This window comes from Chionomys nivalis, chromosome 11, assembly GCF_950005125.1.
Source record: "Chionomys nivalis chromosome 11, mChiNiv1.1, whole genome shotgun sequence".
Lineage (NCBI taxonomy): Eukaryota > Metazoa > Chordata > Mammalia > Rodentia > Cricetidae > Chionomys > Chionomys nivalis.
In genome coordinates, this window is record NC_080096.1 from 35,107,976 (window position 1) to 35,133,604 (window position 25,629).

Below are 25,629 nucleotides of genomic sequence, written 5' to 3' on the forward strand. Positions count from 1 at the left end.
CGGAGTGAGAAAGCAGGACCTTTGGCATCGCAGTTTATTTTTGTTCTTGACAAGGAAGAGAAACAATTACCTCAGCCCGATCATTATTTCAAAATCTAAATTCAGATCTTCTGAGATTGGAAAGTGTCACGCTTAAAATAAGACACCCCAGGAACGTACAAGAAAATCTGCCTGAATCCGGGCGTGCCCCAAAGTGTGGATAACCGATTGGAAATCCCGGAGGGCAGGTCTCTTTTTCCCAGGCAGGAGCTGCCCCTCCCCCACCTCTGCTACACAGAGGGCTCACTGGGGGAGGGGACTGGGTGATCCTCGCCAGCTACGGGCTGGGGAAAACTACCGGCTTCCCACCATCACCACCATATCCTCCACCCACCCACCCACTGCCTGCACGGCCGCGAGAGCAGAGTGATGGAGGCCTGGCTGGAGACGCGCTGGGCGCGGCCCTTGCACCTGGCTTTGGTGTTCTGCCTGGCGCTGGGGTTGATGCAGGCAATCAAGCTCTACCTGCGGAGACAGCGACTGCTACGAGACCTGCGCCCCTTCCCTGGGCCGCCCGCCCACTGGCTCCTCGGACACCAGAAGGTAGACGGAGGGAGGGGCACCGCAAAATGCTGCAGAGGAAGCCCCTAGCTTAGCCGCTCTTTCCTTCCCCCCCTTGTGACTCCGGGTTATTCTTGGACTTCCCAGTCCTTGGGTGGGATGGGGTGGGGTGGCTCTCCATGCCTCTGTAATACTGAAGTCTCTCTCATTTCCTTGGAGAAGGATCGCTAGAGAGGGGGGTTATTTGGGAAGCCTGAATATATAAGAACGCTGGGTGTCAATTCACCCAGTCGCCTGGGCATATCTTCCACGTGTATTGCTTAAACTCAGTATATTGGTCTAAGTTATACATATTAGTTGTAGAGAATGTGCAAAATCGAACGCAATAGTTCGTACCCTTGATTCATTCTGACCAGAAAGAAATTAACTGTGTTTTCTAAGATTCCTGTAAAGCCGGAAGCGGCCCCGCCCCACTGCTCCGAGGATACAGGGTGAGAAAGATTTGTTGAGTGCAGTGAGATCATCACTTGATCGGTCTCTCCTGTTTTCCAAATCCACTCCCAACCCAGATTCTTAAATTCTGTCAACCCCCTGGGAGTAGTAGTTGTGTGCTAAGTACTGGGGCTACGAAAAGAATATGCGTTCTTTGATCTCGAGGGGCCCAAGTAAAGCACAGACTTGAGCAGCAAAGAAACTGAAAATCCTGGGTAAGGAGGGATGATGGTGACGCCTAGGAACCGCTGCGAAGGGGCTGCACAAACCTCTCTGGGAATGGATGGGCTGGAAAAGGGTGCACTGGCTTTTTGCTCCTCGGTTTCCTGAACTATATTTCTGCCATGTGCTGTGTGCTGAGTCCCATGTGCTGACTAGAGGTCCTTCAGGTACACTCCCAGATGTGCATTTACCACACTTTCTTTCTTTTTCTTTGTTAATTTATTTTGATTGTTTGGGAGTTTGACTTTGGGGGTTTGGGTGGACAGAGTCAATCACTATAGTCCATGCTGTCCTGGAACTCACTATATAGCCCAGGCTGTCTTCAAACTTGTAGTGATCCTTCTACCTCAGCCTCCCAAGCCTCACGCTGAGATAGCATGAGCCACCATGCTGAGGGACCACACAATTCTCCTTTCATTTATCCAGCAATATACTCTTAGGCTGGCTCCGAATCTGGGCCATTATAAATAATGCTGCAGTGGGCATAAAAGCCAGGCGAAATAGCAATTAATTATTTTGCAAATACCCAGAATATGAATCATTGGATTTTTTTAGATTTACTTATTTCATTGTATGTGTATGAGTGTTTTGCCTGCTTGGATGTATGTATAGCATATATGTGTCCTGTACCCACAAAGGTCAAAAGAGACCTAGTTCCCTATCTCCTGGCCTGGAACTAGAGTTATGGATGGTTGTGGACTGTCATGCGGGTTCTAGGAACCAAACCCAGCCCCTCTGCTTTAACAGCAAGTGCTCTTAACTACCCAGCCCTCTGAAAAATGTTTTTAATCTGGCTGTCACAATTTTAGTTTCTATGAGTTCTGTTTTATGCTCCATTTGTTCTTCCACCAATTACCTTGTATTACACAAAAACACCACACTTGACAATGACCATTTCTCTTCCTTCTTTCCTTCCTTCCTTCCTTCCTTCCTTCCTTCCTTCCTTCCTTCCTTCCTTCCTTCCTTCCTTCTTTCCTTCCTTCCTCCCTTTCTTTTTTCCCTGAGACAGAGTGTCTCTGTGTAGCCCTGTCCATCCTGGAACTTACTCTGTAGACCAGGTCGGGCTTGATTCACCTGCCTCTGCCCCTGAAGTTCTGGGATTAAAGGCATGCACCACCACCCCCCACTGACAATAGCCATTTCTTAGACTCAGTATTCTTTGGGTTGGCACTTTGAGCTGAGTGAGGTCATAGAGGTTTTCTAGGTGAATCGAGGTTCGGCTGACTTTGGCTAGCCTGGCTAGTTCACCACAGTTCACAGCAGGTCAGATAAAGGTTGGCAGTTATTCTAAACGCCTTGGTCTCTTCCTGCTCTACTATCTTTCCGCTTTTATCTTTTAACTGGCAAGCCTGGCCCTGCTTACCCTGATGTCAAGGTCTCGAGAAAGCAAGAGGGCAAATCTGACCTTACAGGTAGTCTTTAAACCTCCCAGCCATGTGTGCTGCTCCTGCATTGATTTATCAGAGCCAGTCATATGACCAAGTCTAGAGTCAGGGTGGGAGAGCACAGAGCACATGAATACAGGGGACATTAATAAATTAAGATCGTTGTCAAAGTGACTAAATACATCCTTTATTATAGAGTTCTAACATTTTTCATAAAATGCTATGTCATATCTCCTTTGATGTGTTAGTTGCAGTTTTCTGTAATTTTTTTCTAAGCCCTGCATATTTTTGTTTCCTTTCTATTTGCTATTGTCTTTTGCTCCCTAACAAATTTCCCACAAACTTAGCAGCTTAAAACAACAAATTTTATGTCATGCAGTTTATGTAAATTTATATAAGGGTTGGGGACTCAGTAATGGCTTCCAAAAACTGGGTGATTCTGAGTCAAAGTCTCTAACAAGGTTGTGTGGAGATGGCGAGGGCTGGGATCCTCTATAGGATTTACTGGACAGGATCCACCTCCAAGTTCACTCCCGTGGACAGGCCTTGGCAGCCTTTGCTCCTCAGTGATGGCTCTTTTTGGGCTGCTCACAGCTAAAGTGCACGTTGGTTCCGGGATGTATGGTTGTTTCTTGGTTTTAGCGCCAAAAGCCCCACATCCTGGGAACCCTTTGCTTCCCTCAGGGCAAGAGAGGAGAGACCAAGATGGCAAAGTCACAAAGGAGGCAACAATCTTTTTAAGTTGGAACTTCTCGGCCATCACTTCTACTGTGTGTCACTGAGCACATCAGCAAACATTGTGGGGAGGACAGCACAGAGGTTGGGATCTTAGGGGTCATCTTGGTGGCTATCACAATGCATTTAGCTTTATGTTTTCCATGACGGAGGCTGTCCTCAAATGGCATGTGGCTTGAGGGTGTAGTTTTCTGTGCTACAGAGATTTGGAGGCCCTTGCACTTGTAGAGAACTCTCCTGAAGAATGGTGTGTGAGAACCACCGTTGGAGGATCAGAACTGCCACATCTATTATATCTGTGTACCCTTTAGGGTTATGTAGAGAAGGTGCTTCCTTTCTTCTGTGTGGGAGGACGCCCTATGACTTGGCATCCTGGGAGTAAGGAGGAGCGGAGTTAGGACATCCGATTCATTAGACAGCCTTTCTATAGGCCCCTGTTGTAGTTCAATGTCTCTGTCTCTTAATTTCCACAATGCCTAGTTTCTTCAAACCTCAAAGCTTCTCTGGTTCAGTGTGCATGGAAAAGGAAGCTCTTGGCCCTAAGTCCCTCCAGGGCCTGAAATGGATGCTGCATGAGGAGAGAGAGCTGAGATCCAATCAGCTCATCCGTTAGCCGGACTCTTCTTCAAGCTAACGCTCTACATGTGACTTTCTTTTTCATTTAACCTAGATCACTCTTACTAACCTTCTCAGCCTTCAACTTCCATTTATTCTGTCTCTTGTTAGAGTTCACTTTCAACGCCACACTTTCTAGAACTTTAATTAAGAACTTCTCAACTGAAAGTTGGAATAACCTGAAAATTGTCCCGCACCTCTGTTCTGCCAGCTACTGAGAAGGAAGTGTTAAAGAGGTGACTCTCGAGAAGAAAAAGGTGGCAAAACAGCTTCTCTCCACTCTGCTGTGAACTTTGCATCTCGCTAAAACCTTCAAGAAATAACAACACACTGAAGTGCTGTAAATGTTCTAGATACTTCCACTCAGTTTCTGTGACTGCCTTGTTGCAGACTGGCCTGTGAAGCTTGTGAGGCGCTTTGATTGTCAGTTTTGGGGGGCTTTATCCTATTATCTCTTTTTGCTTTATCAATTCTCAAGCTATTATATAGCATGCATACAAATTTTGACCATTCCGCCTTCCTGGTAGACTAATCGTGTTACTATGGAATGTCCCTTCTTACTGAGCCAGAACCCTTCCCTTAAAGTCTTCCTTATCTCACATTAGTGAAGCTACATCAGCTTTCTCTGTTAATACGAATGTGCAAGATTTTTTCTGGCCACGTGGGGCCTTTTAAAAATTGTCTTCTGTCAACACATATATAATTTTTGTGCACTCTAACAATGTTTGTCTTGTGGCTGAAACCCTTAGTTTATTTACATGCAATGCAACACATTATTGGTTTGTTCAAGAGATAAACTTGTTTAGTGTTTGAAGAACCTGAAAACATGTCAGCCACTTAGTGAAATGGAGCATTAAGTTTCACTATCACTGCTCCAAAGTCAGCCAGCACCTGTCTCAGCTTCACGTTATGGTTTGGATCGGAAAGGTCTCCATTTGTTCACACCTAATACCCAGCCAGAGGCAGTTTGGAGAGACTGGCTAGCAGACAGGAGTCACTGGAGAAACTTTGAGACTTACAACCCAGCCTTGTTGCTCTTAGTCCTGTTGTCTCCTCTGCTTCCTGGTTTGCCATGATGTGAACAAGCTCCTGCCATCAAACAGTGAGGCATGACGTCATGCCTTCCCTACAGTGATGAGCTGTGTTCCCTGAAACCGTGAGCCAAAATTAATTCCTCCTTCAAGCTGCTTTTGAATATTCATCATCTAGTATGCAACAGGCCCTCCATAAATGTTCGTTGATTGTGAATGAACATATATTTACACTGTTAGAAAACCTCATAGTGGCTTGCTGATACAAACACAAGCACCATTTCAGGACCTAGATCTTGGCCTTTTAGTGGATCTAAACTATCCAGAGACCAGTTCATGGATGAGTGGCTGACTGATAACACACAGATTTGGAGCGCCGTTTTCTACCTCTTCTGAGGATAAGGACGATCAGTGATGTGAAGTCACACAAGGAAGAATTTCAACAGTCTTACACTTCCTCAAAAGTGGAGCCCTCATGATCATGCTCAAATGTGTATAGGCATCCCGACCACACACATACACTGTAAGAAGGTATAAGGAAATCTTATTTTCAGTTATTTATTGGGACTACTTAAGCCACTAACAATCTTGTCCTTAAGGTGAAAGGTTTTGGGGAGGTAGATGGCTCAGTGGGTAAAGTGCTTGCCTTGAAAGCAAGAGGACGAGAGTTGAGATCCTCAGAACCTACATAAACGCCAGCTGGGCAGTGAACTCTGGGTTCTGCTTAGCGACTCCCTCAAAGAGTAAGAATAAGGGAGGTGGGAAGATGGCTCCGAGGCTTGGAGCACTTGTTACTCTGGCAGAGGACCAAGGTTTCCAGGGCCCATATGGTAGCTCACGATCATCTGTAATTATAGTTCCAGGGACCCAGTGCCCTCTTCTGGCTCTTGCAGGCACCAGGCATGCATGTGGTACCCATACAGACGGACAAACAAAACAGGGATCCATACAAATACACCTTTAAAGACTAAAGAATAAAAAGGAAGAGCGACTGGTGATGAGTCCCAGCACCACTCTCAGGCCTCCACATGGATATACACACATATTATGAGCACCTGCATACACAGCTGTGCCTACACGATTTAAATATACATATACACATACATGATATAACACACAGAGAGAGATAAGGGAAATAAAACAGAGAGAAGCAAAGGTTCCTCTCTGGCTGTGGTTTGTACTTTGTAGTTTGCATTATAAATGCTGAACGCTGACTGTTCATGATAGCTCACACCTGTATCCCTGCACTCAGGAGCCTGAAGCAGGATTGGTGTGATTTGCTGGCCAGCCTGGGCTACATTATGAGACTCCATCTCTGCAAAAGGAAAATAAATTCTGAAGCTGAGAGTTTTGTCTCTAGGTTTGTTTTTAATTCCAGGAACCTGTAGAAATAAACCTCTGTCTTTGTGGAAGGAGTTGGCAGGTTTGTAGAGAGAAGTGTTTGTTGTTAAATCATGCGGAAGAACTACTGATCAGTAGTCAGAGAACTGAAAAGGGAGACGGAACGGTGAGCTCATCAGTGGTCATGTTCAGTTTGCCAGCAGGAAAATTTGAGTAGCTTCCAGCATAGGAAAACAAAACCTGCAGCCTTCCAACCCCATCTCTAGGCCAGTGATGTCCTCAGATGGAAGAGTGAGACTTACCTCACCTCATCCTCTGCCGGGAAAAGCTTATAGGCGATACCACTCAGTAAGGCTTTGGTTCGATGGTGGAACAAACAAACAAAAAAACTAGCCTTGTTTAGGACATTATCCCCAAGTTTAGAGATCTTATAGAGAAAGAACATTTACCTCCGTACATAAAGGAGGCAGATGCCTCTGCTGCACAGCCCTGTGTGGGTCCTGAACTCACCCCGTGTCCACGTCAAGGCAGTATCAGCCTGACTGACTCTAATCTCCTGTCCTTTCTCACTGTAGTTTCTTCAGGATGATAAAATGGAGAAGCTTGATGAGATTGTCAAAAAGTACCCTTGCGCCTTCCCCTGCTGGGTAGGGCCCTTCCAGGCATTTTTCTACATCTACGACCCAGACTATGCAAAGATATTTCTGAGCAGAACAGGTAAGAAATGAGACAAAGCTCAGAGTCCTAATCCTCCAGGAGTGAGCTGCACATGGCCCACAGGCCTGATCTGAAGCAAAGATTTGCCCTGGGCCTGGAAGAGACCCTGAACAAGTATGGAGAAGGGTCAGATCTGCCAGGGTTAAGGGACTTCCCAGATGCCCCCCCCCAGTTCCTTGACCCAGGGCCCCATAAATCCCAGCTGCCACCACCAGCCTGGCCAGGGGCTGCCTTTGCCTCTTTGGTCTTGGAACTTTTGAGTCAACAACCCTGCTTCACACATGCTCTTCATGATTTCCAGCGGAAATCAGAAGCCTACCTTACCAGTCCGAACTCTTGATTATGGTCCAAGAGGTTCTGTTCCTTTGAAAACCACAGGTCGGGCTGGAGAGATGGCTCAGTGGTTAAGAGCATTGCCTGTTCTTCCAAAGGTCCTGAGTTCAATTCCCAGCAACCACATGGTGGCTCACCATCTGAAATGAGATCTGATGTCCTCTTCTGGCTGCTGGCAGACACACAGACAGAATATTGTATACATAATAAATAAATTTAAAAAAAAGAAAAGAAGAAAACCACAGGTCCCTCCTCCCCCACCCACCCAATCCGTTTACATGATTCCTATTATGCATAGCACAAAGCCAAAATGGTCAGTTTGAGCTCTGCCACCTTTGTGAAGATCTCACATCTAATCTTTTCTGGGTTTCACATTCCTCGACCTTAACAAAACCTAAGCAAAACAGACCTTTCCCTGAGCTGCTCTGTATTCCTCTGTCCTTCTGCTCCAGTCTGTCTAGAGTTCACCTCTTCAGAAAAATATATTTACGTTTGAATCACAAGAACATTAGAGGCCCTTGTGTCTCACTGTCTCATGTTTTCCAACAAGCATATATGTTCCAACCCCCATTCTGGAAACTCGTCCACCCCCAAGCAAGCCTGCACTGTTGAGGGAAATAGAAACCAGGGGAGGATATGACTTGTTCTGGGACTTGTTCTTCTCTGGAATGGAACCAAGACTTGGGTTTTCCAAGCCTCCAAAGTTGTAGAAAGTGACCTGGGGTTCCCTGCTGTCCACGGTCTGCACTGAGCACAGGCAAATGCAGATAGCCTTCCCCGGCTTGAACTGGTCATGAGTGCTTTCCCTAATGCTACCTTTTCTTTCCTCTGCTTGATTCTGCAGACCCAAAGAGCCAGTTTGTGCACCAGTTCACGACTCCATGCATTGGTATGTATGTGCCAGCCACTCCCACTCCAAGGCACTTTTCCATAGCAGAGCATTCCAAAGAGACTCGCATTCGAACTCCAAAGCATCAAGAAAGGGACATCAAATGCATATGACATGAATGCAGATGGGGGACCATCTAGGAGGAGAAAGGGAACATGCTAGAGGGAGGCAGGCGATACAAGGGGTTAGGGTGGGGGCAGGGGAGGAGGAAATGAGGGAACACAAGGGATAATGACACGTAGATATGAAAATGCCATAAGGAAAACCAATGTTTTGTATTCTCACCTAAGAATATCATTTTTACCATTTAAAAATAGAACATGGAGACCTGAATTCAACTCACCTTCAAAAGGGGGCATGACAGTGAGCACTTGTAATCCCAACAAAGACAGAGCAGGAACAGAGGGAAAACAGAGCAGGAACAGAGGGAAGACAGAGCAGGCAGGCGCCGGGCTGGCCAGTCAGCCTAACAATTTGGTGAGTTCCAACCTACTGGGAGCTCCTATCTCAGTTTAACAAAAAAGCAGACAGTGGATGACACAGGAACACACGTTCTAAAGAGTAAGATAGATCTATGAGGAGAGCTACCTAGGAGAGGGTCAAAGGGGACCCAAAGGTCAACCCAGCAGAGCGTCACACAGCACCCTTGTCCGTTTCTTTTCTCAAAGTCCCATTTTCAAGGGGAAAATGTGTGCAAATTCTTCCACATCTTAGCTTCACTATGGAAAGTATTTAATCTTTTCACCTCTCTTGTTTTCATTATTTTCCTTCTTTTCAGAGTTCTCTTATTTTTTTATATGACTTCCAGTAAAAATTTTCCCTGGTGTGCCGTTTGACTCTACCCTGTGAGCAGATAAATTAGGCTGCTTTCTCGTGTAGTTGATGTTTATTTTAGACTGGGAAGAACTTAAATGAAAAAAGAGAGGCTTTGGGACCAAAGTCCATTAGATTTGCATACTACTGTTCACTTTATTAGACTACACGATCTTAGGGACAGAATCTCTCTATGACTTCCTCATCTTTGAAATGAGCATGAGAGTCGGTGTTGTCGCTGCTGAGATGAATGCTGTATTCCCAGCAGTTTATGCAGTGACCAGCATTCTAAGAGAACAAACCAGGCATCAAGATCCTGGCAATTTGTAAGCGCACAAAAAGGATGCCATTCATAAAACCCCAGCACTGAAAGCGGGAAATGAACACAAAGTCCCACCCGAATTATTGCCTGCTAGAAAAGGAAAAATCAGTTTTCTCCTATGGCATGTCACTGGGTATATCAACCGCACTCCAGGGAAGGCCCCATGCCCAGGAGCAGTGGACCAACACAAAATGGGATCCAAGGTTTATTGTACACTTTGTTTTGATCTAGTTTTGTCTTATTTATTTTGTTTGTCTGTTTTAACTTTTATTTTTTGTTGTTTTTCTTTTTTTGAGAGAGAGAGGAAAAAAATCTAATGTCGGGTGGTCAGGGAGGTAGGAAGGGTCTAGGAGAAGCTTGGGAAAGTGAAAGAATATGATCAAAACATATTGTATGAAAATGTTAATAAAAATATTTTAAAGGTTGTCATTCAAATTTAAAGTCCTTGGAAAGCTAAATGTTTTAAGATATATTTTATTTTTATTTATGTGTTTTTATGTAAGTTTGTATGTCTGTTTGTATGTGCTCATGTGTATAGTTGTCCGTGGATGCCAGATTCCCGGATCTGGAGCTGCATATGGTTATGAACCACCCAGTGTGGGTGCTGGGAACTGAGCACCAATCCTCCGCAGGATCAGCAAGTATCTCAGCCACTGAGCCATCTCTCCAGCCCCTGAAAGCCAAACCTTGATGCCAGCAGATTTGGCAGTGGGAGATTGTGAAATACCAGCCTCGATAAATGATTTCACAAACCAGAGCTCGAGGGGAGGCTATCTGGGATCAGATGGACGTCCTTGCCTTGCTTCTGATAAATCTGTGTTCATAGTAATGTTTATGGATTGGTCTGCAGCAAGGAGAAGGTAGATAATTATCACGTTTCTATCATGAGCTAAAGACAACTAGGTTGAGTACCTTATGTGTGTGTCCTCATTGAGTCTGCGCAGCACAGGTTACCGCATTCCATTGCTGAGAAACCACACCTCACCAGGCATCAGAGCTTCTCAGGCTGTGGGACACGTTCTCCAGTGATAAATGCACCCACCCCAGGTACAGGCATCAGAGCTGACACCGTCTTCACCTGTCATTCATTTGGCATTCACTACCTCTTCATGACTGCCTGTGAGTCGGTCACGTGAGGCTGTCTGCGGCCCGCATCTCTCCTCATTTAGTAAAATGCGTGAGGTTTTGTGCATTTTCTTTCCCAAGGACGAGGACTCCTGAATCTAGATGGACCCAGGTGGTTCCAACACCGCTGCCTCCTAACTCCTGCGTTCCATGACGACGTTCTAACAACCTGTGTGGACGCGATGGCCCACTCTGTGAACATGATGCTCGTAAGTGAAACATTAGATTAGACACTTCTGTAGTGGGTTAAAAAAAATCAAAGCTGATTTCTAGAAATCAATAAGAATACAAGTACCCACTGAGTAGTGATGTCTATGGTGGCCTTTCCTGAATTCTTCAGGTGGTTAAAAAAAGAAGAGCTGGTTCTCTGTCTTAGAGTCTCGCATTCTCTGGTGCTAAGACTCGGGTGGCAGGTGCTGTGGAGACAGGTAAGGAAGCCAAGAGCAGCTAACTGGCTCAGACTTCAGAGGTAACTCAGATTCATACCCTCTAAGCTGATCTGCGCATGTCAGTAGTAAGAACAAGAAACTCCTAGGCAGAGCGGTGTGAGACAAGGGTTGAGGCTGAAGTGGACTTGGCTGTGGGCATAAAGAACTGAGTGAGTGTTCACCTCTCATAGGTGGTGCGGGATCTTGAGGTGAGCAGCACCTTCCAAAGAGTCAGGGACTGCTGCAGAGGGGCATCCCTGTTGGGGTGGCTTCTCCTTTAGAAATGAGTTTTATTGAAAGTTCTATTGGTGTAGAAATTTTCACTTTTTTAATGTATTTATTTTAAAAGCAGGCAAATAATTAATACAGTTTTATCGTAAACTTCAAAGACCACAAAGCCAAGTTTTCCTCCTTACCTGCAAGCCTTACTTGCTCCGTTCATGGGGAACAGGTGTTACCAGCTTGTGGCTGCATGCCAACCTCTGTGGGAGTGGAGTGGGAGACATGAGTGGGAGTTCTCAAGGCAGAGACTTCAGGCTCGAGGAAGGGGGTCAGATGGAGAGGGCATCCTCCTCAGCGCCGGTCAGTGTCTGGCACAATTCAGCTCCACCAGTGACCGTTTTAGCCCTAGCACATCTAGGAGCCATTTCTAGCCTCCACGTTCCTGTGTGTTTCTCTACGTTCCTCTCACACTGCCTCCTGCTTCACGTGTCCAGAGCACCTCAAACTCAGACGCCTGTCCCTCCCCTCATTTCTTCCAAACCTACCACAAGGCTCATCAGCTCTCCTCAAATGCCTGAGTGGAAGTATCGCACTGAATTCTATTAATAAGTACAACAAATATATATTCATCAAAAAACTGACTCTTTACAGGGCTAACCATTTAGTTATAAGCCATCTAACCAAATAATAGACACTTGGGTGAAAGGCTTTCAAATTCCGCTTTTCATTCCGTCTCCGACCATTCGGTACCCAGTTTGTCACCTGTAGGCACTCAGCATTCGGCTCCTAGGTGACACCTGTAGATGCTCAACAAACAGAATGGACTAAATTTTAACATTTCCATTTATTTGCATTTTTCCACAAAAAGTACTTGTTATGATAAATGTATTTATAACTGGGGGTGGGAGCTTTTTGGCAACCTAGCCGTCAGAAAACACATTTCAGGCTGTGTAAGGAGCTTCCGTCTGTGGGGACATTACAAACAGTGCCCTGCAGCAACTCTTCCTCCAGGCCTCTTTCGGTCCCCAGTGTCTGGATATGAAATGTTTTTTGATTGCTTTTACTTTGGATTATTTTTTCTGTTGTTTTTCAAGACAGGGTTTATCTGAGTAGCACTGGCTGTCCTGGGACTCACTTTGTAGACCAGGCTGTCCTCAGACTCAGAGATCCTTCTGCTGCTGCCTCCCAAGTGCTGGGATTAATGGTGTGTGCCATCACTGCCTGACTTATTTGCAATTTTTTAATTAAATATTATTATTTCATTCCCTTTCTTCTCCTCCTATCAACCTTTTCATACTCCCCCTTGTTCCTTCCTAAATTTACGACCTCTTTTTCTTTAATAGTTATTGTTACATGTCTATATAAATGTGCAAATATAACGCAACTGTTTAGTGTGGATTGTATGTATATGCTTTCAAGGCCAACCACTTAGTATCGAATAACCATGTAGGGGGGTCATCCCTGGGGAAGACTAATTCTCCTCTCTTATCGGTCATTAATTGCTTGTAGCTCTTCATCTAGGATTGCGGCCCCAGATCTTCCCCTTCCACGTTAGCATGCTTGTTGGTATTGTCGATTACTGTATATAAGGTGTTTTTGGAAAAATGTTCTGAGTTTATTAAAGTGTGGGTGTGGTGGTTGGGAGCAGTGATGGGGTACCTAACAAGCTGGGGGTTGGAGGTGGAGCCAGCCTTGGGGGAACCCCATGCATTGCAGTCTTAATTAGGTGGTGTGTGGAACTCTGTGCTGTTTGGTGCAGAGCCATGAGAGACCATTTGCCAGATGTGAAGTGTGCATCACGCTCTTTCTCACTCACTTAGTGTGTGTTTTCCCTTCCTCGTGCCCAAAATAAACACATGGGTTATTTACTCCTGGTCTTTGGTTCCTGTAGGGTCAGGGTTTTGTCCTCGAGATGATAAGAGCGGGGTTAGGGAAAAGCAGGCAAATAAAGACCATTTGATGATGGTGATGATATTGATCTTGGCCTCCTCTGCCAGGATAAATGGGAGAAGATCTGGAGCACTCAGGAAACAACCGTGGAGGTTTTTGAACACATCAACTTGATGGCTTTGGACACAATCATGAAATGTGCTTTTGGCCAGGAGACCAACTGCCAGATAAACGGGTCAGTGATGGGGCAGTAAATGAGTTCTCTGTGATCTAAGTCAATTATTAACCCATTGTTCCAACTTTTTCTTCTAGCACCTATGAGCCTTACATGAAGGCAACATTTGAACTTGGCGAAATCATATCTTCTCGCTTGTACAACTTCTGGCATCATCATGACATAATTTTCAAATTCAGCCCTAAGGGCCACTGCTTCCAGGAGTTAGGCAAAGTGATCCATCAATGCACAGGTAAAAACATGGACCAGTCTTATGCGTGGGTCACCCAAATCCATCCACCATCATGCCTGTCTTATATGTAGAAGGATAAATCTCACAGTAAGTAGGAAGTGAATTCTTGCTCTTAATGGAGCTTTAATATGGACTCTGCTCAAAGAATTACAACTTTAATCACCTTTAAGGTAAGTTTGCACCTCACCATTATGTATTATGCAATTTTGTTATATGCAATTATTACAAGTACATATATAACAAGGGAAAATTTAAGATTTTAAAATGCACATGGCATGTGACTTCCTTAGCAGTAAATTAAGTAATAATCACAAGCTAAAATGCTGGCACAGAACAGGCATAGAGGAAAAGGGAGATGTGGGTATGTATTCAAGACACCAAAAGCTTTGCATGGTAGTGTGTACCTTTAATTCCAACATTCAAGAGGGTGAGTGAGACAAGTGACCTCTGTGAGTCTGAGGCCAGCCTGATCGACATGACGAGTTCCAGGACAGCCTGGAATTTTGTCATGTGAGTATTGGGAATCGAGCCTGGGTCCTCTGGAAGAGAAGCCAGTGCTCTTAACCACTGAGCTATTAGTCCGGCCCCAACAGTGCCTTTGTTGGCAGTTTCACTGATGTCCACAGTTTTGACCATGTTCACCCCCACATTTCCGTCTCCTGGCCTCCCTCTCCTGCTGAAGCCCCTCTTTCCAGCTACTCTCACTCCTACTTCCATGACTTATTTTTTGCAACTTGCTGAATTTAATTAGTTTTGTTTCCATGAGCATGGGTGAGGAACTAAATTCTTTTTTTTTTAATGAGACATGAGGAAAGAATTCTTTTTTTTTAATATTTATTTATTTAGTATACAATATTCTGTGTGTATGCCTGCAGGCCAGAAGAGGGCACCAGACCCCATTACAGATGGTTGTGAGCCACCATGTGGTTGCTGGGAATTGAACTCAGGACCTGTGGAAGAGCAGGCAATGCTCTTAACCTCTGAGCCGTCTCTCCAGCCCAGGAGCTAAATTCTTGATGCACAGAAAATGTTTTTAAAAATCAAAACATACTACTCTGCTTACTTCCATCCAAAATTCATTAAAATTTATAAGAAATGGTAAATTCAAATACAAAATTGATTCCAATTAAGACAGAAAACAAATTTCTGTAGAAGGTTCATGTCCATACTCTATCTGCCCCATGTTCTGTTTCTGCCTGATTGCTTGCTTTTGGACCCTTTAGCTACATATGTGGGGTGTTTTCTCTGATGGCTATTTCATTGGATATTTTCCATGGAAACAAGATTTGAAACTGAAGAGGGAAACGGTGATGGTCCTTTGTATCTCACTTAGTGATTATCTTGAGTACATTGCTTGCCTACTGATAGAAACGAAGTTTCATCTCTTCTGTGTGAAACTTCTGCTAAAAGTGTCTGTTGGTGAAAAACAAACCACTCGTGCAAGTTTAATGTATTTAGATATAATATGTAATATGCCCCTCTGGCCTCTGAGAGCAGATAAGACGTTACACTTTGTGTAGGCTCTGCCTTGCTTTAGAACGTATTTGGTTGTAATTGACTTAGCTGTCCCTTCGGTGATGAATACCTTTAATTCTATGCAGAAAAGATAATCCAGGATAGAAAGAAACTCCTCAAGGATGGAGTAAAGAAGGACGATACTCAAAAGCCTCAAGATTTTCTGGATATTGTCCTTTCTGCCCAGGTAAATGCACCAAAAGTCTAGGTCTGCTCACACAGCTTGCCAGCCATGTGGGAGGGTGGAGGGTGGATAGGCAAATGAAATCGAAATGGAAAGACAGGAACACACCTTCTCTGCTAAATGCAAACTATAGAGTATTGTGAGCCGTGGCTCTTGGTGCAGTCTGGAAGAAAGACTGAACCTGTAACTCACCAGGAATCAGCGAAGACTGGATATCTGTTTGCTATGATTTGGAAGCTATACAGATACCAGGGATTTAGAGACTTATGGGGAAAAATGGAAGCATGGATGAGCAAACCCTTCCAAAAGAAAATGTTGAAAAATTCGATACATTTGAAAGGGTGAAGAAATTTTCCAAGTGTTTATGCAAAGCCTGCTTTCCTTTTGGCTCTGAGCAGAATAGGACTTGTAATATGTGTTTGATAAACTGAACTAAAAATTGAAACCTTTATTTGGAACTCTAGTGTTTCTATGAAACTATCATTTGGATGGTGTCTCCAAACATCTGTGAAGTTTGGAAATCATGACATTTCATTCAGCTATCTCTGCTGCCTGTTGTAGGCTGAAGATGAGAAAGCCTTCTCAGATACTGACCTGCGATCTGAGGTGAACACCTTCATGTGGGCAGGGCACGACGCCTCTGCAGCCAGCATCTCCTGGCTTCTCTACTGCCTGGCTCTGAACCCTGAGCATCAAGACAGATGTCGGACAGAGATCAGAAGCATCCTGGGAGACGGGTCTTCCGTCACCTGGTAAGATCTGCAGCCCTCAGTATGTCGTCCTAGCACTCTTTTTGAGGCTGTGCTTATTTCTTACCCTGGTGCCTTAATGACCACAGGATCCCAAGGTATGTGTATGCCAAAGCCAAGTAAGCAGGCCACTTGTCTCTTCTTTCTGAAAAGAGCCCCACGTTAGCCTTATCCTCTGCAAAGGAAGTTCACTATCCAAAAATCGCCCAACACTATTTTTTTCAACACAATGTTGCATTTGTTTTGCTTTTTGTTCTACAGAGTCACAGTAGATGGCCAGGTCAAGCATTGTCTCACACAAAGATATGTTTGTCTGTGTAATCACTGCTGCTGGGAGGACCCAAATGGAGAACCTCCTATCCTATCACCTTGCTGACTATCCCATTTCTTTTTATTAACTAAACTTGGGAGATTATGATGTCTATTTCCAAGATGAATTCAATGCTCCATTTTGTCTGTTGTAGATACTTAAAAAAAAAATAAGGCTAGGCACAGTGGTACATGCCCTTAATCCCACAGGGCAGGTAGATCTTTGTGAGTGTGAGATCCCCATGGTTTACATAGAGAGTTCCAGGACAGCCAGAGCTACATAGTGAGACATGTCTCAAACAAAACAAAAGGAGGAGGAGGAGAAAAAAAAGAAGAGAGGGAGGAGGAGAAAAGAAGGGAGGAGGAGGGGGAGGAGGAAGAAGAGAAAAAGAGAAGAGGAGAGGAGAGGAGAAGAGAAGAGAAGGAAATGCATGTGTTGGCTTTTCTCATTCTTAATTGATCTAAATTTGAAAACAGTAATTGAGTCCCGGCCATGTGAAAAGCCTAAAGTCCAAAAGATCTGTTAACTATTCTCTCTTTTAATGGAAGAAAGAAAAAACAATACTACAAAGAGCACATTTTTAAAGATTTTGTTTTTTTGTTTTGTTTTGTTTTTGAGACAGGGTTTTTCTGTGTAACAGCCTTGAAACTCACTCTGTAGACAAGGCTGACCTCAAACTCACCTACCTCTGCCTCCTGAGTGCTGGGATAAACCACCACCACCCAGCACAAAGATTATTTTTTTAAGAATGTGAATGGGAGTGTCTTGTGGGGGTATAGGCACACGAGTGCAGGTGCCGCAAGTCCAGAAGAAGGCGTCAAATCCTCTGAAGCTGGAGTGGTTGTGAGCCACCAACACGGATGCTGAGACCTGAACTCGGATCCTTCGCAAGAGCAACAAGCACTCTCAACTGATGAGCAATCTCCAGCCCCAGAACCATAAAAAAAAAAAAACTCTATAACATACCTATTATTTTCATTAATGAAATTTACATGTGACATTCAGAATATTTTAAGCAATTTCTCTCTTTGACTTCTTGTTAGTCCATTTCTATGTTAGTTTAAAATCTTTTGCTTGCAGGCAGTGGTGGTGCACACCTTTAATCCCAGCATTGGGGAAGCAGAGCCAGGTGGAGCTCTGTGAGTTCAAGGCCAACCTGGTCTACAAAGAGAGTTCCAGGACAGCCAGGGAGAAACCCTGCCTTGAAAAACCAGTAATGATGCGATGATGATCTTTGCTCAGGAAGATTTATATAAGTTCAAGGCCAGACTGGTCTATTCAGAGAGCTCAGGCCATTGAAAGCTATGTTGTTGGAATTTTCTGCCCCACCAGCGAGTTCCCAAATAACTACACAGAGACTTATTATTAATTATAAATGCTCAGCTGATAGTTTAGGCTTATTACTAACTAGCTCTTACGGCATAAATTTACCCATATTTCTTAACTACATTCTACCACGTGACTGTGTACCTTTCCTCAGCATGGCATGCTCATTTTGCTTCTCTCCACGTCTCCTGTGAGTCCGCCCTTCCTCATCCCAGAGTTCTCTCCCTATTCACAAGTTCCGCCTAACCGCTTCCTGCCTAGTTATTGGCCCTTTAGCTCTTTATTAAATCAGTGAGAGCAACATATCTTCACAGCATACAAAGAGATTATTCCACGACAGAAGGCTCCATAGTGAGACTCTGTCTCAAAACAACAACAAACCAAAATTTTTCTTTTTGTTCACATTGATATGGGTAAAGTTGTATCTCTTAATTATGTAAGTGCCAGAGTAGACACAATTGCCCATTTCTTTCTTGGCCTTGATGGGGAAAGAATACAGAATTAAAAATTTTACGTTTTTCAATGGCCAACACCCTCATTAAAGTAATTCATCAGAAAAAGAAACAGAAATGTGATCAGACAGAAATGAGTAAATACACGCAGTCATTTTCCTGATCTCACAGCTAGTTATACAGATAAACCATTTCATCCTTTTCCTGTTCTCACTTCAGACTTGCTCTGGGGGAAGAGTTCTTTTCATCTCAGAGGCAAAAATCTTAAGGAGTATCCTGGAGTCCCATCTACTGAAATCACAAGCCACTCTCAAGCCAGTAGCTCGCCTGTCTAGCCCAGGGCAGCTGCGAATCACCACTCACGTGCTCACCCACCTGGAACCTCTCCCTCTACCCCTCCTTGACCCTTTGACTTGGAAGCCAGTAGAGGAAGAGGAGTTTGTTGTTGGTTTGTCTCATTGACCAACTTCTCCCCAACCTAAGACTCTGAGTGTGTCAGAGATGATTCCCATGTGAAAGGAAACTGTCATGGTTTCCAGGGTTTGGCAAACACTTTGTGCTTTTCTCGTCTCTCGGTCATTCCATTTGTTGGTATCTTGGAGACTCTTTCTGGAACTCTCTAGTGCTGGTTCATGGGGCAGGGGAACTCTGGAAACAGTGTTTCTCTAGCTGATCTGGGGCTCTCCCTCCTCCTGCTCAGCTCACTGACTCCCCAGATACACCCAGATCCTTACCTCGTTCAGCTGTTCTCCCTGCCAGTCTGTCTGCTCTGAGTCACTTGTGATTGGTTCTGTGCTTCCCAAAATCCAGGGAGCACATACCAAACCCTCTATGTAGCCTGAAGTCATTCTCCCCGTTTAGGATGAGTAGCACCCGACTCTGTTTTCCAAGGTACTTCAATATTTCAACAATTCTCTTTAGATAATTTTTTTCTCCAACTTCTTTAGCCTCTTATTCAGTCTTTAGCTGTGCCTTATACATTCTTCCGTTACATGAAAAGCTAAGGTTTGCAGCACTGCTTGTCAGAAATCCTGTTGTTAGGCACGTGGCATCGGTGTGTCTGCCACCTTTGGGACTTCCGTTGACATGGTGACAGAAAAGATCACATTTTAACAATATGCTGTATAAACCCAGACAAAATCACTTTACCCCAACAGTGACACATGCTAGGAAAAGAAATCAAATAGAAAGCAGTCAATACAACATGGATCTGGTGTCTCAGTCACTTCTCTCCTTTGTCCTCACAGGGACCAGCTGGATGAGATGTCGTACACCACAATGTGCATCCAGGAGACACTCCGCCTGATTCCTCCCATCCCATCCATCTCCAGAGAACTCAGCAAGCCCCTTCCCCTCCCAGATGGACACTCACTGCCAGCAGGTCTTCACATTCTTTCCTAACCCTGAGATCCTGAAGGTGACAGTGATGACGACTAGTGGGATTTGGGGCTTCTTGGGATATCTAGTAGCTTGGGCAGCTACTAAAAGCTCGGAGGATAATTCCTTCATCCTTTGTGAGCTTCAGTGACCTTCCTAAGCCACATAGCCAGTTAGAGCTGTGAGGTTCCAGCCTCATTTTGAGAAACCTAGCCAAGGGTTTCATCTTTTGTGACATTGTCTCTAAGATAATCTTTGTGAGACCCAAGTGGGTCTGGACAGGAGAGGAGCACCATTGTGTTAGTGTAGGAGACAGGAAGAGGAGTCCTTATCCCCATATCAACTCAGAAGCGGACAATACTTAGCCTGTATAAAACCTTCAATACATTGTCTCATGTCCCCCTTGGAATGTGATCTTAACAGACATGTGTTCAGTACTTTATAGTTTACAAAACACTTTTGAATAGTTTTGATATCTCCAAAAACCCATTGGGAAAACCCTAATATGTATATAAGGTTCACAGACGTGAAGCAAAGTTAGAACCTCTAGTGACCCTGTGTGTGAAGTCAGATGTCTCTGCGCAGGGCACATAGGTGGCAGCAGGATCACATGAGATATCATTTCCCTTGTCTGCTTTAGTGTCCTCAGGTCAACAGGAGAGCTGAGGGCAAAGCCTGCAACCTGTGGCTCTGATTTTGTGGACAAAACCAGAATTATTTTGGATAAGAAAATGATGCTCAAATTCCCTCTTCTTTGCCTTTTATTGTTTTAACCACCAACCATATGAATATTTGCCCAAATGTTTCACCTTTCACAGATGAACAGTGCCAAGAGAAATTAGTCACTGGATCTTCAAGGCAGAACAGAACAGTGTCTGTGGAGTGCTGCCTAGATGTTAACAGTAATTCTAAGCGAGGCACAAACCTCAAGAACAGTTTAGCTCTTTGGCCAGATACCAACAGTGCCTTAGTATAAAATTTGGTAAATAATTGGTTTGAAAACTACAGTTTAAACCCAAGCCCGTTCTTCCCGCGTCCTTCCCTGGTGGAGCGTTGGCACGCAGCTCAGCGGGAGGACGTCTTCCTGCACACTCCAGCAGTTTTCTCTGTTCCCCTCCTGTCCCAGGAATGACTGTGGTTCTCAGTGTTTGGGGTCTCCACCACAACCCTGCTGTCTGGAAAGACCCGAAGGTAAGATTCTCTTCTGTGGACTGCTCTAGAGAGTGGTGCTGAGTGATTGCTATGTTGACAGTTAAGCCTGAAAATGGCTGCACTGTGAAAGTAAATGTGTAAGACTCACGCGCTAACGACCTTGTCCTTGCCTCTTATCCTTTATCTTTATTGCCATCTAAAGACCTTAGTCCCAACTGCCACTGCCTGTTTCAGTCACTCGCCTGTCAAGCTCTTCTGAACACCTAGTAGATTTCTGCAAGTCCACAGCTCGTCAATAGAGCAAAGTGGGCAGCTCAATGTCTCTTTTATTGTATGAAGCAATCAGGATCCTGGTGATATTAATGGCACATTTGTGTTGCTCAGTTCAAATGTTCCATAAAGGAACTGTTTGTGAAGATACGGGCAAAGTTTAGAGGAAGCAAATGAAAGTGGGTATCTTTTAGAAACATTAATCTTTTCTAGACCTGATGGACCCCAGAGCAGAGAGTTACACAGCCTGTAGGAGCTAGACAGGAAACATCAAACGGGCCCATGTGGAAGAGATATTGCCAGTCTAGGACAACCAGCAGGGAGGAGCCAGCCAATGAATAGTCAGCACCCCAGACTCTCGGTTGTCACCCTTCAGATCCCCATCAATGCCTTGTATTGTTCCAAACCATGTGGGTCAACTCTCTAGAGCCCAGAATAACCTCAGAAAGAGAGAAAGGAGGACCTGGACAGGCAAGGAGATGTGTAGAAAGCCTGAGCTGATTTGATATGCTTGAAATCCAAAACATAAGCACTAGTGTTTTCTTCTATGTAAACCACTAGGGCTTTCAAATCTACTCTGTAGAATAGGAAGCTGGGCCATTACATCTCATCTGTGCTAAGTGGGTGCACTCTTAGACTGGCTAGCAGACAGGTCTGGATAAGGACAGCTAACCCGCCCCCAGGTCTATAGAGGTGCTGTCCATGTGGCCACTAAGCAACTTGGCTAATTGGAATTGCAACATGGAGTTTGAAGATACAGCACCCCCCTCAAAAGTGAAATATTTCCTTAATTATTTGTAAAAAGTACATGATAGACTATTTTGTTTAATAAAATCTATTAATGCTATCTTCTTAACATATGGCCTGTAGAACATTTTAAATATCTTCTTTGACATATGTTTCTCTATCAGCACTAAGTATCACCTTAAAAGATGTGTATTTGTCAAGCTAGTGATGGCATTATTTTCTCATTTCAGGTCTTTGACCCCTTGAGATTCACCAAGGAGAATTCTGATCAGAGACATCCCTGTGCCTTCCTACCATTCTCCAGTGGCCCAAGGTGAAGCCAACTTAAGCTGTTGAAAGTATACACAGAAAGCTTATTTATACCTATTAGCCCCTCTGCTCCATTAATTCCTCCCAGAACCCATCTCTTCACAAAGGACAGTACCACTTAAAGTCACATCCCCTTAGTCATACATCTGAAACAACACTGCACTGTAAGTATCGTTCACAGACTCAATGTTAGTAGGAGAAACAATTTGTAGGTGACTCCAGATGCTGCCTTCTTCAGGGAGGGCATCACACTGAACCCTCCAACTCCACATTCTTGCAAGGAGCAACCTAAGAACAAACCAAAAGTCTCAATGATATTTGGTGTGAAAACTCGGCTTTAGTCTGGTTGTGTAAGAGAACTTTTCTGGAAAAAAGTAACACAAACACATCTACTCACCCCAGAAAGATGACTCCCCAACAGATCGTGATGTATTAGCGCCTAATTTAGTGAATCACTGGCTCTTTGCTGGGGTTACTAACAAGAGTGAAAGGTTGTTTATGGGAACACGCTGGCTCTAAAGATGCTGTGTCTCAGTTACTTTTCTCTTGCTGTGAAGAGATACCGTGACCAAGACAACTTGTAGAAGAAAGAGTTTACCTGGGTTACAGAGTTTGAGCGTGAATCCATGATTGTCATGAGAGGGAGCGTGGCGGCAGGCAGCTGGGCATGGCACAGGAGCAGTAGCTGAGAATTTGCATCTGGTCCACAAGCACCAAGCAGAGAGAGAAAGCTAACTGGGAATGGCTGGATTTTTGGGGTGTTGTTGTTGTTGTTGTTTGTTTGTTTGTTGTTTTTCAAGACTGGGTTTCTCTGTAGCTTTGGAGCCTGTCCTGGAACGAGTTCTTGTAGACTGGGCTGTCCTCGAACTCACAGATATCCACCTGCCTCTGCCTCCTGAGTGCTGGGATTAAAGGCGTGAGCCACCATCTCCCAGCTGGTTGGGCTTTGGAAACCTCAAAGCCCACCCCTAGAGACACACATCCTTCAACAAGACACACCTCCCAGTCCTTCCCACACCATCCTATCAACTGTGGAGCAGACATCATCTTCATATGTGAGCCTACTGGGAGGGGGCGACATTCTTACTCAAACCACCACAAGCTGCTTCGCCAAAAAGTCCAAGCCAGTACAAGTGACCATGACAAAAGCTGCAACCCTGGCACTCTCTGCACAACTTGCAGACTCCCAGACTGGTCTGAGAGGTCTCTGGACAGCACAGCTGCTCCGTCTCCTCCCCAGGAGTTGTTTACTGCTTCTGTAACTCTGGAGAGGGGCCCTCATGAATTTCCAAGTCACAGATTGTCCAGATGTGAAGTCTGTCCACCTCTGGAGTTTCTTGAGTCCTTTCCCTCCCTCATGGAGAAAATGTTTCAATCAGAGGAAACCTCTGAGCTGTCGTAGACTCCAGACTTACTGTTCTAGAAACTAACCCCTTTCTCTCCCCCCCGCAGGAACTGCATCGGGCAGCAGTTTGCCATGCTGGAATTAAAGGTGGCCATTGCCTTGATTCTGCTCCGTTTCCAAGTATTTCCAGACCTCACCAGGCCTCCTGCCTTTTCTAGCCACACTGTCCTCAGACCCAAGCATGGAATCTATTTGCAGCTGAAGAAACTCCCTGACTGTTAGACACAAGGGGACAATGACTAAATTTCCTTCTGTTTTTAAGTTAAATTTATAGCCAATGGCTCAGGCAAATGGAGAAGAATCTAAGTCTGATGGGAGAGTTAGAGGGCTGTGGGTTTGGGCCTCTCTACAGCTGCACATTACCCAAAAACATTTTCAGGAAACACAGGTGACCCTGCATATGTATGACTTAGAGAGATTTTCAAATTATTTTCTAATGATTATTACTAAGTCTATCACTGGGTGACTTCTATATATTTTCTGTTTTTTAATAGTTTTTAGAATTATACAAATAACAGGAGAATGGATGTGTGCTGAATGCAAAATTTTTTTGGCACTGGGAAGTATAGATAAAATGCCCCCTCACCTAGGCTGCACCCCCTGACCTGACAAAGTCTACTGCTTTTGCTTAAGGCAGAGTAATTTAGTGTGCATTTTTCCTGACTCTTTTCTGCATATTCCATATATAATGTCTGCGTGTGTTCTCAGACATCAGTAGTCTCCAGAGCCAGGTCATCTAGCTTCAGACCCTGGTTCCTCCACTTAAGCTGTATGTCTCACTTTGGCCCAGTCTCTGGATGGAGGCATGCTGTCTGTGCCTCAGTTTCCCCACTTGTAAAACTTCATAGGATGGATATAAGATTTAATGAACATGCACACACATAGTTTTTTTAGTAGCTCCTAAGGAAGAGAAGGGCACCAGGCAGTGTTGGCACACACCTTTAATCCCAGCACTTGGGAGGCAGAGGCAGGTGGATCTCTGTGAGTCCAAGGCCAGCCTGGTCCACAAAGCAAGTTCCAGGACAGCTAGGGCTGTTACATAGAGAAACTCTGTCTCGACAAACCAAATAAATAAATAAATAAAATGTATATGCACTTTTCTTTATGATTTTTTGGTTTTGAATCTTGAATAAAAAAATATAAACTTAGAATATTACAAAAGTAGTTTAAGTATGTTTCTGGAGCTAACTACTCTTATGAAGCCTGAATGTGGACTACTTAAAAATTTCTAAGTTCATCACTTGTTTGAACCTAATCAGAGATTTGGATGTGTTTTAAGGTCCTTTGAAAGGCTTTCAACCAGAGGTGGACCTAAGGTGAGCTGCATTTTAGGGAAGCTTTTTCTGGACACAATGATGCATTCTTAAAACTCCAGCAAGAGAGCCATGCGTTCAAGACCAGCCTGAGCTACAAGAGAGAAAGAGGTGGGGGTAGTTTTGCATCTGTTGCATGGATAATGAACATATTAGTGATATTAGAGAGGGTAAAAGTAGAAGCCAGAAGAAAGGACACAATTAGAAAGCTCAGACATGGACTAAAGTAGATGCTGCATACTTACCTGGTGGAAGAGACACTATAATCATGAAGGTTGTTTTCCCAGGGCAAGGCTCAGCCATTGTGCTTCAGATGTGCTGACTTCTGAGATATCCCAAATGAGGGAAAACATAGCCTTCGTAATTTATTGTAGTGAGGGACTGCACTCATGCTCTCCCCAACAACAACAACAACAACAACAACAACAACAACAACAAAAAAGATGGTGCTTGCCAAGGGTGGTGGCAGTGAGCCTTGGGGGAATGAATGTGCGTGTGAATTTGATGGCATTTGGGAGAGTAAAGAGAACTTTTAGGTAGGCTGGAAGTGTGAATGAAGAGACAGAATCCAAGATTTGAGAAACTGACCAAGATTTGGACTTGACCAAGGATTGGACAGACCTGTCCAATCATAAGAAGTCTTCCTTGGAACCAGCCTTCTCTCACCAAGCATCTACCATGCGTTTGCATTTCTGGACATTTTGACTATGGAGAAATCATAAGAAGCAGCTCTGCTACCAGCAAAGGCACTATTAAACATGGGAGCATAGTGAAAGAAGGGATGGCTTGGGGAGGCAAAAAAAAAAAAAAAAAAAAAAAAAAAACACCTTGATCAGACAGAAGACCTACCATCTCAGGTTTAATAAAATCCGTATCTTAGCAATGATATTCAAAGAGATAAAGAAAATTTAGCCTTCAAATGCAATGACCCCAAGAGCTTCCTGTAGAAACAA

At 44.3% G+C, this 25,629-nt stretch overlaps 1 protein-coding gene and 1 non-coding gene across 2 annotated transcripts; both read left to right on the forward strand.

Moving 5' to 3' along the window:
• On the forward strand, positions 1–24,433 carry LOC130884174 (cytochrome P450 4X1). The gene is made up of 12 exons (XM_057785175.1): positions 1–582; positions 6,937–7,078; positions 8,256–8,300; positions 10,642–10,769; positions 13,208–13,335; positions 13,413–13,567; positions 15,169–15,269; positions 15,828–16,018; positions 19,351–19,484; positions 20,607–20,671; positions 21,880–21,962; positions 23,411–24,433. Exons 1-12 carry the CDS (start codon positions 409–411, stop codon positions 23,583–23,585), a joined length of 1,521 nt encoding a protein of 506 aa, XP_057641158.1. The 5' UTR covers positions 1–408; the 3' UTR covers positions 23,586–24,433.
• A 480-nt stretch (positions 24,434–24,913) lies between these two features.
• On the forward strand, positions 24,914–25,078 carry LOC130884540 (U1 spliceosomal RNA). The gene has a single exon (XR_009058064.1). It is a non-coding gene; the product is annotated as a U1 spliceosomal RNA (small nuclear RNA).
• The last annotated feature ends 551 nt before the right edge of the window (positions 25,079–25,629 follow it).

Excerpts from the sequence above, each read along its gene's own strand:
- LOC130884174 (XM_057785175.1), top strand. The coding sequence starts at position 409 with ATGGAGGCCTGGCTGGAGACGCGCTGGGCGCGGCCCTTGCACCTGGCT. Across the intron at positions 16,019-19,350 it reads GACGGGTCTTCCGTCACCTG|GGACCAGCTGGATGAGATGT; the intron begins GTAAGATCTGCA and ends TTGTCCTCACAG. Across the intron at positions 19,485-20,606 it reads TGGACACTCACTGCCAGCAG|GAATGACTGTGGTTCTCAGT; the intron begins GTCTTCACATTC and ends CTCCTGTCCCAG.